The sequence below is a fragment of the Apteryx mantelli genome, chromosome 10 (genome assembly GCF_036417845.1).
Source record: "Apteryx mantelli isolate bAptMan1 chromosome 10, bAptMan1.hap1, whole genome shotgun sequence".
NCBI classification, from domain to species: Eukaryota; Metazoa; Chordata; class Aves; order Apterygiformes; family Apterygidae; genus Apteryx; species Apteryx mantelli.
The window spans coordinates 18,750,419-18,763,591 of record NC_089987.1 but is presented as its reverse complement, the minus strand read 5'-3'; the positions used below and the strand labels follow the sequence as shown (position 1 = coordinate 18,763,591).

The 13,173-nt window shown below is 36.3% G+C and overlaps 1 protein-coding gene across 8 annotated transcripts in view; it reads right to left on the bottom strand.

Moving 5' to 3' along the window:
- Positions 1-13,173, bottom strand: part of CHD9 (chromodomain helicase DNA binding protein 9) — a 104,891-nt gene continuing 91,718 nt past the window's right edge. For 4 of the 8 annotated variants that reach the window (XM_067302579.1, XM_067302581.1, XM_067302580.1 and 1 more), the window contains 7 exons: positions 12,668-12,940; positions 11,719-11,887; positions 10,486-10,625; positions 9,742-9,963; positions 8,236-8,364; positions 5,776-5,880; positions 1-3,449 (listed from right to left, as the gene is read on the bottom strand). In XM_067302579.1, coding sequence (XP_067158680.1) covers positions 2,586-3,449; positions 5,776-5,880; positions 8,236-8,364; positions 9,742-9,963; positions 10,486-10,625; positions 11,719-11,887; positions 12,668-12,940 — 1,902 coding nt within the window. In that variant the 3' untranslated portion in view covers positions 1-2,585. The remainder of the gene's footprint in view (positions 3,450-5,775; positions 5,881-8,235; positions 8,365-9,741; positions 9,964-10,485; positions 10,626-11,718; positions 11,888-12,667; positions 12,941-13,173) is intronic. The other 4 variants (XM_067302583.1, XM_067302584.1, XM_067302587.1 and 1 more) reach the window with 2 other exon arrangements.

Genomic DNA, 13,173 nt, shown 5'->3' with positions numbered 1-13,173 from the left:
GGTAGTCAAAGAATATGTTTAATAAAAAATAATTAAACTTCCATTTGCTCTATAGAACATCATAGAAAGTAATTCAATAAATTACAAATGACTTTTTAAGACGCTTGTTCAACTACAGAAAGCAAATTCAGACTACACAGAACACAACTGGCAAATATTGCAAATGTCCAAAAGAAAAACTGGACTAAGACTTGGATCATGAAGCCTGAAACAAGGGATAGAAATACAAGGCAATAACAGCTAAGGTTCTTTTAGTAACTACCAACACACACTTTATCATCACCTTGGATATCCTTTTAATTTTAACTTCAGTATTAGTGTAATTCTACTGAGGTTTCCTTACAACCCTTAACTTTATACAACTGTATTTGCATATAGTTTATAGCTGATAGTGGGACATTTTTTCCCCTTCTGATTCATACTGATTAAAAATAAACCCGATATATTATGTTCAATTCTACACCAGCCTTCATTACTTGAAACTGTAATTGCCTTATTACATAGAAAGAATCACTAGAATGGTAACCAAACTCACTTGAGCATAATTAGGAAAATACTTTATTTCATAAATCTGATATAAATTAGTTTTAGCCACAAGATTTGGGATTTCTTCTGTGGGGTAAGGGTGGGAAGTGATGGTATTGTTGACATAGTCCATCAGCAAACTAAGTTAATAACTGTTTGTAAAACTTTGGCTATTTCATAGATGCATCCTAGTTAAATAAAAGTGCTATATTACAAAGGGCAAAATATTAAATACGCAATACATTTTTCTCATGATGAAGAATTGCTACCCCCTTCTCTTGGCAGTTTTAAATTTTGACTATTGCTAAGACACTGCATGAAGGGCCAAAAACCAGAATACTATTTGGGAAAATACGTAACCAGCACAATCCAAATGGTACTTGTATAATTATGTAATTACATGTAATACTGCTTCTAATCATGGGGTTAATTATTTTGCACATAGAAACTTATATTTCATTGGTAAAGTTCTTGGTAAAAAACAACACAGTTGTTTTACTGTACAAGCAAGCAACAGAACTATATCAAAATATACAGTTTTTTGTTTTTTAAATTTATCCCTTTGTAAAGCTTTTTCAATGACTTCTACTAGTACCTGTATCTATTTTCTCTTAACACTTGCCTATTCTTGGACCACAAATGGTATAACTAAGGTCAATTGAAATCTCAGTCAGTTCAGAACTTGTGTAAGTGTGAATCTGGGCCTCTACTGTGTCAGAGTAATAGCAGCTTAAGAAGAAGGAGGAATCATATCACACATCAAATATTAGACAGATTTTATATAGTAAAGGGTTCTAAGGATTTGGACTTAAACAGATGCTTTATGCCCTGTTCATGTGGTTTCCAGGAATAATTTGTCTTCCTTACTAGTCAAAGTGCTTTTTCTTTAGTGGGCAACTCAGCATAATATATGAACTGATATCCCAATAACGATTTGGGGTAATATTTAATATTTAGTCAGATTTAAATCTGTAGAGAAGTTTAAACTCAAAAGGAGTTCAAAACTATCTACACTTTATTTACCATTATTAACTGGTAATTCCAGGAGGTTTTATGACATAAAACACAAATAGAAATCTACACAAACAAAGCAAACAAACAATTTTTACATGAAGTATGCAGTGTTGAAAGGTCTTTTCAGTGGCACTTTATGACAGTTTGCCTCTTCTGAGTCTTGGGGAAACTACTCCTTATTTTGGGACTTATAATTCTGTGGAGGGAGCCCAAAACTTTGCAAGGTGTAAACTAAATAGGTCTCTATGGTGCCAAGTAGCATGAGATAAGACAGTTTGTTTTAATTTCCCTTTACTACTGTCAAAGAGAACTCTTGTAATGAGAAAAAACAACCCAACAGTCATATCTCAGATAACTCAGATTTTAACATGATATCATACAGGATGTCTTTAGAAAACAAAACAAAACCTGAAAACAAGTTAATAGAAACCAATGTAAACTTCCTAAACTAACTCAGCTGAGGTAACAGGTAGCCAGTTTAATTGGCTGATTGGGAAAAATTTATCTTCTTTTAAACACACTTGTACCTGAATTGGAAACAGCAGTGCATCACAACACTAGAGCATTTTCATGTAATTAAAGCAATGGATGGTGATGTAGATTCTACAGCTTTCATGACATTCATTAGCTGCCCAAATTATTGCTGAGTTTTGATCTGTAAATTATAAGTGTCAAGGAGGCTGTAAAACTATATTCAAATTAAATCAATAATATGCATAAAGTATTCTGTGTTCACTGCAAATATATTAAATATACAGCTCTTACTTGAGCATTATTTTCATAAAATTAACCCCCCAACAAAATTATAATGCCTTTTGTTGTAATTTTACACCATTGTGTATTTGATAGTACATACAAGTTCAGAAACTTATGAACTTCAAGAAATATTACATGCAAAACGTCTCTGAAAGCAGTTTGCACTTCTAAACAAATACTGAAATGTTCGGTCAGTAAATCATTGATGCACTCAACACTGGGTTATTTACAATGAAATAATTAAAGAATAAATTCAAAATCAGTTTATAATTTAAGTGCAGAGTCCGGGGTCAGTCTTCATCACTAGAATCTGAATCCTCAGACGAAGACGATGTACTGTCAGATCCAGATGAAGCATCTGCTTTCTCTGAACCCTCATCTGTGCTGTTTTCATTGTGAGAGCTTGGCTCTGTTCCCCCTTTGTCTTCCTGATCTCTAACCCTAGAATTTTCCTCTTTTTCTTCTGTGGGCTTGGCTGAGCCTGTGTCATTGTTTTCACTGTTCTGTACATCAAAAATATTGGACTGAGACAAAGCTGGGATATGAAGATTAAGGCCTGGAGTGAGAAGCATCCCTGGATAAAGTATGTTGGACAAAAGTAATGGGTTAAGAGATAGAGGGTTGGCAGCTGCAGCAGCAGAGGATGTTGAAGGAGAATTTGAAACAGAGTTTTCACCACCAATATCTGTATTTTGGTCTTCTGTCCTTTCTTTCTTTATATCTGCCTCCTTTGAATCGCTTCCCTTTTTCTCCTCTGTAATAGATTCTGTAGACTTTGTGAGAAGTCCGCCCATGCCCAGCAAGTTTGGTAATCCAGCCATCCCCGACAGCAGCATGGGGAACATGGCAGCCACGCTCTTGGCTTCCCCGGCAGTGGTTAAGCCCGCCGGCATGCCCATTAAGCCCGCCGTGACTTGCAGCGACTGCAGATTTTGCAGGTTTTGCTGCAGGGCCTGCAGGCTGGGCAGATCCATGCCCGGCAGCAACCCGTTGGCTAGCAGAGGGTTAACTGATACGCTGGCTGCTGTTGCGGCCGCTGCAGCTGCTGTTGCCTTGGCAATCTCACTCTTCGGCCGTCTTCCTCTCCGGCTTACTTCTTCCCGCACAACAGGCCCTGTGAGAATACGGTCGAACATACCTTCTGGAAGAAATCCCTGCAAGAGATGCATCGGGTATTCTCAGTATTTTGAAAGCGTGAAAATGAAGCAGCAAAAAACCCCAAGCATACAGTAACCGTGTCAAAGATTATTCTGTTATGTTGGTAGAGCAACTTGATATTCAGACAACTCGCTGCAATTTGTGGTGACCCTGTGCTATCACATCTCAAGCATTTAAATCCCAGTTCCACAGGCAGGTCTACGGTGAGGTCTCCTCTCAAGACCCTCTGCTAACTCACCTTTGGAGGGTTCTTTGCAGATCAGGCCAAATATAGCTAATTAGAGGAGCAATTTGAGTTTAAGATATAAAACATAGCACTGCTTTGGGATATTACCACATTCCAATCATTTAATTTGTAAATGACTAATTAAGAAGAGAACTTAGTTACTCAATTTGAGGTGAAATATAAATGTATGATTTCACACAGATCAACAGTCTGAGTCCTTTTTACTATTGCTACCGTCTGTTTAATGCCTTCATATTTCACATCATCCATATACTTAAGAATAAATAGCAGAGACTCAAGCTCAATTAAAATGAAATTCAGAGCACTTTTAGGGGCTTACATAGTATTCCTTACCGCTGTAAGTCCTTTATCTAATGATAAAGAAAGAATTATAATTGTGCATTAATACACTCTTTAAAATGCATTGTCTTGAGAACCCCTTTTAAAAATGGCAATCAGAAGATAAACTATCAATCACCTCCATAATACAATACAATACTAAATTTTAAAAGGAATTCTCTTATTTACACCTCTATTCACTGCAGTCTAATCCTGTTCCTAGTTACCTTTTTTCCTACCAGAATGTCCTACAAGGGGGACAAGGGGAGAGAGTGGAATTTAGGACTTCACAAAAAGATTTAGAATTTAGTTGATATGAACTAGAACAGAATTTAACTTAGTCATTTCTTTGCTGGAGGCTGAAGGTGTAGCGTTAGTGTAATACACTCCTGACAAGTTTTGGTAGACAAGGAAATAGACGTCACTTTCCTCTTTTAAATTTAACCAAGTACAAATCTCAAACGAAAAAACCTTTGTAATTCTGGTATGATTATTTTTAATAAATCAGAGTTTTTGTTATTGTTGCATAAATGAAACACATCTTCAGATTTTTCTTTCTGTAGCAGTTTTTCAGATCGTCTCTAACAATTGATCAGAAACAGATAAAACTGCTTAAAGTAACCTTTGAAATCATTCTCACAGGTTTCTATATGCCTCTATCCATGCAGGACATAAAATTTAAGTAGTCAGCTGCCCAGTTATTTGATTGACATAAACATGTAAAAATTGTGTCTATAAATGTCTCTAGTTCTACTGTAAGCTCCACGTTAACTGTGATCTAAATGCAAAATTATGTGCAGGCATACAGGTACACAGGGGAGCACACGGACATGCATACACACACAGGGACACATGCACTTACATGCACCCCTTTAAAGCTACATTCATCATCTCCAGTCTGGGAAAAGCAATTTACTGAGTGGATCTTGCTACTAGCAAGCAGCTCAGGACTACAGGGGAATGTACTTCTTTTATCACTAACTTTGTTGATGATCCCTACAGAAGGAATAGGACTGGGCAATGGTGAAACTGTAGGGCAAACATATTCCTAAAAATACTGGAAATGGGAATCAGTGGGCACAAAAGAAATGATGGATGTGAAAACCGGGCTTGAAAGCTCAGATGCAAGTCTACTTTAGTCACGTCACTAATGAGCTACGGATATTACTCATATTTTTACCTGAGCAGAAAAACATTTACACATCAAGATATTAAGCTTTTGTAATATATTAACTTTGCTCCCTCCACTGGAATCTCATCACTAGTTTTTAAGCTAAAAACAAAACAAAAACTCTAAGTGTAGAAAATAGGTATTTTACTACTTGACTTATATTTTGATAGGCGATACCATTCTTTTTTAAAATTTAAACTGTACATTGTAAGTTATTTAAAAAGTAAAACTAAATATTTAAAATTGTATTTTATCTTCACTACTATAATTTTAAGGATAAGAAACTATTCTGCAGGCTAACACTTTGCCTAAAAACCTTCAAGGCTATATTTACTAGATGCAAAAGTCACAGCACTGTAGCACTTTAAATCAAATCTCTAATTTGGAGTTGCCACTGCCTCTCCTCCTTCCTCCTACTCAGAGCTGTGCCAGTTTAGGGAACTCAGCTGTCCAGAAAACTTAATATGGACTCATACCCTACATTTACTATAATACCAGAAATAAAAAACATGCCTTTTTTGTTTGCTTTTGTTTATGTTTTACAATACATTTCATGTCATAGATATCTTATTATGCAAATACTCACAGACTGTTTTACAACTTCTCCCCATTCAGGAGCCACTCCATACTCTGGATTTTCTTTCAAGAACCTGCACAAATCCTTCAGAGGGGGAGCAAATGCACCCCCCACCTGAGAAGTAAAAGATAGAAGTCAAGAAATACTTCTCATCTGATATGAAAAAAGACAACATTCATGACTGACACACTGTTCCATTTTTGTCTTTTATGTAAAACAATACAAATAGTCTCAATTAAAATTATCAACAAGAAAGATATAGCATTTGATTGATTTCTACCGGATTAGGTGAGATATTCTTGATTTGTTCTAAACATCAGCATCTACTAAACTCTTACTTTGTAACTTCAATAACTGATATTCCTACTACTATAAGTATTAATGTCAGAGCTCATTTTAGCCATGCAGTGAATGGAACAGCAGGCAAAACAGTGAACAGAGAACAGAGGTCCAAGGATTTGCAAGAAAGTTGAAACTCCAATCATATTAGCTACAATTTTCCTCTGTCTAGTAAATCAGTCCTACCCTATCACGTCAGTTGATTTCTAAAAATACTTCTATCAAGAGGTTCTGCTTGTCTTGTAAAATTTTCTTGTATTTTTTTCATGCAAAGATGACTAATTTTGAGTTAAGATTGCTAGACAGCAAGTCTCATCAATAAAATCATACAAGCAGGGAAGTAAGATTTCAGATTAACCAGAAGTATAAACTGATCCAGATTGTCTCTAGTACAAAGAAGAGAGGGAAAGGAATTCCAGTTTTTGCTCAGCTTTCTCTAAGATAAATTGCGACATCAACTGATGTTTCTGGGCTACTTTCAGTTCCCCTCCAATGCTACTAAATGTGGATCCCCATTAAAAAAAACCACAGCAACAACAACAAAAAAATGAGCAGACATTTTGGCGAGTCTGGTGACCCAGAGAAGCTGGGGGCAGACTGTAAGTGAAAACACTGAGGATAATAATAAGGTAACAGAAGAAGAGTGTTTCAACCATCATGGGGAAACTTCTTAAGAGAAAAAAAGCCATCGTGAAAAAACAGGCTCTTACAGCAAACAAAGATTGAATCTCTCATTCCTCGATCATCAACTCTGAAAGGTTCCCTAGAGCCTGGTTTACCATAGAGAAGCCGAGTGTGCCTGCCTGTTGAGAGACTAGCACTACACAGGCTCCGCTTTAGAGCCGCTGTCTCAATGCACTGAAGAGATTAAGGACTCTCAAAGTCTGTCTCACTCTTCTCTACAGACACACAAAGCTTCTGACCTTAAAATAGCTGTGTGAAAAAAATTCTGCTTTCCTTGCAATGGCTCTCTAACAGAAAGAGAAGGTAGCAGTATCACAAGAGAAAGTGGTCTGTGCATTGATGCAATACCGAAAAGGCTCCCTCACCGTGCTGCCGTTCTGGTACAACATCGGCATTCAAAAACACCATCCCACACACCTGTCTGAATCCATTCCACAAACAACAACAATGTTCTGCGGTGCTTTTCTTACATACTGCTTTTACGCCTTCCCCAAAGCCCTTTTGAATTCATCATACTCTTCCCAAACTTTGATCACCTGACTGAAAAACCCGTAAATACCACCTAAGCCTCCCACCTTCCCCTATTGGGATTTTACACAAGAACTCCCTTTCTTCTTTTATTCCCCATTGCACTACTGGTTAACCTAGCAATTTGATTTACCAGTAATGTATACTGGTGAATCACAAATGCAGAATGGCAGAGATAAGAAAAGAAACCCCCCCCCCAAAAAAAAAAAAAAAATCCAGCACACAGGATTTAACAAATTCCAATGAACAAGTTCCTATGCGGGATACACTATCAATATAACAATTTTAACAATTTCAAAAGTAATAATGGCAAATCATAAGATGTGTGTGAAGTTTAGAACTTGACAGATTGCTGCTATTTGATTAGAACAACATATAGAGAACCATATGTTACGAGAAATTCAAATTTTAAAATGGGGTCTTTTTAGAGTGTTCTTTGCTGCCAGTCTTCAAGGAAAAAAGATTCTATGGAAAATAAAAAATTCCTCTGAAAAAGTTACTGTAATAAGTCTGAGAGCTAAATTAAATCAATAACATACAAAAGACAACAACCTTAGTTTTACTGTAATACAAATATCAAAAAATCTGTCTAGAGTAGTTTTATTATGGAACAAAGCATTTCATGGGATAGCCTCTGTACTGAAATTCACTTTCAGTCAATGGCACAAATATTGCAGTATATTGAGTGTTCAATTCTGAACAGAAACCCTAGAATAAGTTCCTAGCAGTGTCTTACATATTTCCATAGTTTCAAAATGCTTACTAGAACACTGCCATTGACTTTCCTATTTTGTGCCAAAAATGCAACACAAAAACATTTACTTTGCACACAAAATTTCATTGGCTAAATATTAAGAGCTCTTTATTTCAGGTAACTTGATTTTGGGAAGATATGAATGAAGACAGTAACATGAATACCTTTCTTGCATTTCTTCTATTTATGAGCTGAACACGTTCTTCACCAGTCAGACTATTAACGTCCAGTTTATTAGGGTTTCGACAACGGTGTCTTTTTTGTTTGGGCCTCCCATCATGCAGCTGCATTCTCTGTTAGAAAGGAATTAAAAAAACAATTATTTTTCTGATATAACTGTTTTAAAATATGTTAAGATACTTGCATATTCTCTTTAGGCAGGCCTTCTTTCGAAGTCACATTCTTCTATTCAGTATCATAAGGAAACTTATTTGGATAGTTGTTCTTATGACTTAAAAAAAATGGAAATGTAGATCATGTGACAATCTAGTTTCTCTCCATACTGCCTATACTGCTTCAAAAATACTAAATGCAGATTTCGATCCTCAGAATTTTATACTATGCTCTTTGCATATTTAATTTATTTCTTTGTACATACTTCAGTGTTTTAAATACAGTCCTTAATTCATGGATAAAAATGCCTAATTGGAAGTTTTGAAATTTTACCTAAATTCTCATTTCTAATTGCCAGACTGCTTCAGAGGGAAGAAAGGAGGAACAGCAGCAGCAAAAAACAGATACACAACTGTTGAAAAAAACATGGTGGAACAAAACATGTTACTACGTTGAGACATTCTTAACAAAAAGAACAACTAGCCTTTTCCCCCCCTCCATTTTTGTTTGGTATCTTAAAAAAGTTAATAACCTTAGGATCTACAAAAGCTCTTCTTTAATTTTGTCAGGTTTGGCTTATTTACTGTTGGAAAAAAGGAACTCTCGGGAAACGCACTTTTCATCCTGTGTCTTCATTAACAACCTGGGCAGTGGGACAGGGTGAATACACCCTCAAGGAACGTACAGATGATGCCAAACAGGGGAAGGCGGCTGTCGCACTAGAGGGGTAGGCTGCCATTCAGCAAGACCTCAAAAGGCTGGAGAAACGGGCTGACAGTAACCTCATGAAGTTCAACAAGGAAAAATACAATATCCTGTACCTGGGCCAAAGTAACCTCACGCAACAGTACAAGCACGGCGACAGGATAGAAAGCAGCTTTTCATCATACCCACACAACGTGATACTACCATAACACTGAAATGTAGATGAGATATATTCCACAATAAAGTCTTTAATCCTCTTGCACATCACTAAATTTGCCGTTACATATTTTCAGCTGTGATCATTTCTAACTAGCTAATGAACATCATGATAAAACATATTTTCCTAATGTAGATAATTTTTAAGGCCTATGTAAAACTAGACAATGATCAAATATCTACATATAATGTTATTTTTCCTAGCAATTATATTTGTGAGGGAAATGAAAGGCTAGTGGAGCTCGCAAATTATGTAAGAAGAAATACCAGGAGACAGATATTTTCCTTCCTAAACAATATAATATAGAAGAACAAACAAACAAACGAGAATTCCACATAAAATACAATACAAATTCAAGTACATTATGAGAGATGTTTTGCTATTGAGCTAAAGCAGAGCTGAAAAGAATACTCACAGGAATACAAGCTCCTAAATCTTCAACATAGCCAGGATGTTCCTTAAGCCACTTTTCTAAATCTTTTCTTTTTGGGGCATCATCACCTGCAAGCCTTGTTCCGTCTTTTAGGTTAATAACAGGAACTGGACTCTCTGCATCAAGCATGCCTTGGGACTGAGTGTAAGCGAGCGCTGGGTTTATTCCTGCAGCAACTTGACAGGAGTTAATACCTGGATTAACCTGGAGAAATTCAAAACATTTGATTAAGTTCTCTGTGGAAAACAGAAACTACCCTAATTATTTTATATATGATACAATGAAGGCCACAGTCCTGCGAGTCATTATGCACACATCCAGGAATGCAGAGAGACTACTCATGAGCATAAAGATAAGCTCCACTTCAGTCATGGCAGGGTCAGGCCCTGTCACACTTGTTGGCAGAAAAGGGACTGGGAAGAAAAGGTATCTGAAAATGTTGCTAGGTCAAATGTCATGTTTTTTATAACACAGTGCTAATTACATTTTATCAAAAACAAGAACTATATATAGTTTAGTTTTAAAAAAGAGTTGCCAATGTTGCATTTTGGTAATATTTAATAAAACAGTTCTCATTTTGTAGTCTTAAACTTATAATGAACAACTTCAGAAAAAAACCTGTTTTGAGTAATAAACTTTTTGTTGTATGTTGACAGGTCAATGCTCAGTTAAGAGATTAACAGTAAATCGGACCTTATTTTTGGATATAGAATCAAATTTACTTACATGATTAGGCTGTTTATTTCTATTTATAAAGAGGACATCGACTCCCTCCACATTCTTCCTTCTTCCTCTTCTCTTTTTCACTACAGGCTGACTGTCAACTATCACTCCATTGGCACTAGCTGTTAACTGACTGGAAGTACCTAGTCAAATGAATGAAGCAATAAAATTAATGAAGCTTGAGCTATTTATAACAAGCAGCATGTTAGAGGAAAAAAAAAAGAAAAAGAAATAAGATTACTTGAAATAGTACCAGTACAGATAGTTTCTAAAGATATTTTCTATATATAATATATAACAGAAATTGCCTGTTGTTTTATGACCATTTAAACCGCATTATTAATAGCAGGATCTGAAAAGCTACTCTACTATGGAAGTTTCCCATTTAAAAACTCCCCCAAACAAATCTGTACAAGTAGAAGAGCTGTTAAAGACCGCTGACATCTCTCACACACTGGCAGACACCCTTACATAAATGTTTCTAACAACATTTATAGCAAGACCTTAATGGTATGTTGCAAAAGAAGAACAAGGAACTGCAAAATGGAAATGAAGGTTAATATTTTTCTAAAGGAAATTTTTTTTATACACATGTGTCTCAATGATTTACAGTCATTTAATCAGAAGCTGGCCTAAAACATGCACTTAATTCTATTCATTACAAATATTTTAATCCAAATTTTAACTGCTTACTTCAGGCTCACTATCTTCTTCTGTTAACGTACACCTACTGTTACCTATTATGAAAATAAGCTATGAAAACAAAAAGTTGGTTCTAGACTGTTGTTCTCCAATATTTCATTACAGGAGACAGGAAAGAATATGAAGAGTGCAAAGACAATTAACACAGGCATAAAACTGGAGCTCTTCATCTTTGCTTAGAAACTATCCACGAGTTTTGATTTACATCTATTACAGTCAGTGCAGACTGATATATTTTAAAATGATTAAAATCTTCTACTGAGGGTGTTTATAACGTAAAATAGGAGACTTCTAATAAACGAGCATTACACTGACACTGTGAGGCTATTCATGTTTCTAACTCCACGCCTCAACTTAGGTGCCTAAATTCCCTACACATTGGACAGAGTTCCTCTAGAAAGCAGTTTGGAACAAATAATATTGTAAACATCTCTCTCCACTTACCGTATACGGAGACCAACGGAACCACCCCAAATTGAAGATTTACAACTAATCCCTACACCCGCTGATATTTTTTGAAGTCACAGAATATACCTGATTCTGGTAGTGATTTGGGGAAGTTGACAAGACTGGTCTCTGAAGCATTCTGGAGTTCACGAAGCCGAGCCAGGTATTGCTGCTGTCCCAGTGCACCTTCCTCACTTTCAAATGGCCTTTTCTGAGACAGTCCCTGCTTCTGAAAAGTCAATTTCAAACCACCTTCCTGTTAAATAAATCCCAGGGTTAGAAGAGTCTCTTCTGAAGCAGAAATGACTACTTCATAATCAGGATTCTCACATACAAACAGTTACTCCAGAAGAGTTGAGGAAGAATGAAAACTTCACATTAGATCTTAAATCAAGTCCTGCTTCTCTTCCATGTAAAAAGATCTGAAAATTTCATGGAACTACTTCTATGAATATAGATTTTAAATAATTAATATCTTAACAGAAAAACTGAGGCACTGAACAGCTGTCTACCTCCCTAATCTAACCCTACACAAATGCCACATCCAATTACAGGAGAAAAGTTTCATATATTTTTATGTGCTAGGAACAGGTCTTAAACTGAAGATATGAAAAACCCCGAGCATTCTGAAGCTTCTAGCCTGCACGTAAAACTGGGGAACTGACCTGCAACCCTCTAAAAGGCCATGAAATGATAAAGTGCTTGCTGGGTAGGACATGCTACAACATTCAAAAAAGCCAAACAACAGGAATACCTTTTATTATTAACCAGATTCTTAGAAACTGCAAAAAACAGGTTGTCTGAGGAAGCAAGGTAACGGCAAACTTTCTGTTTGAAGGGGGAAATAACGATGATTCCCTCCAGTGGTTTATGCAAATTAAAAAAAAAAAAACCTGAATGCCCAAAAGAAGCAGACCCAAATACCCACAAACAAGTGTGCGAAGAAGTAAGAGTGAGAGCAGGCAGCCACTTGCAGGTAAAGCATGCCGCACACCGCAATCGCAATCAGGTCCTACGGCAATAAAAATAAACATACGTCATTGATTTTCACTGTAAACTCCTTTTCTCGTACATGCTTCTTCACCTTTGACATCTGTGGTGATTGATCATATTCTTCTTTAACACCTGCACTAGGGGGTGTTGGTGCACTGGGTTCACTGTAGTCTGCAGCTGCACCCGGGCTATCCAGGAGTTTGGTTGTATAGAAAGATGCCACTGTATTGCTGTCATAACTCCTTCTTGCTGAAGGCCATTTACCTTTCAACACTGTTTGACAAATACTATCAAGCCGATTAATCATAACTCGATCCTAAAAAACAGAGAGAAAATATTTTTACAAAAGTAATGCTTGACAACACTGTACACATTACATCTCTGTCTTATTTATGCTTCCTCTAAATTTCTTTTCCTAATGTGAACAATCAATCATTTATACTTATAACTGTATGACCTATATATTAAATACTACTTCATAATTTTACTGTAATTTGCCATGAACACAACTCTTATCCTTTCAAGATCTCCCCACAACTTCAGCTTAAA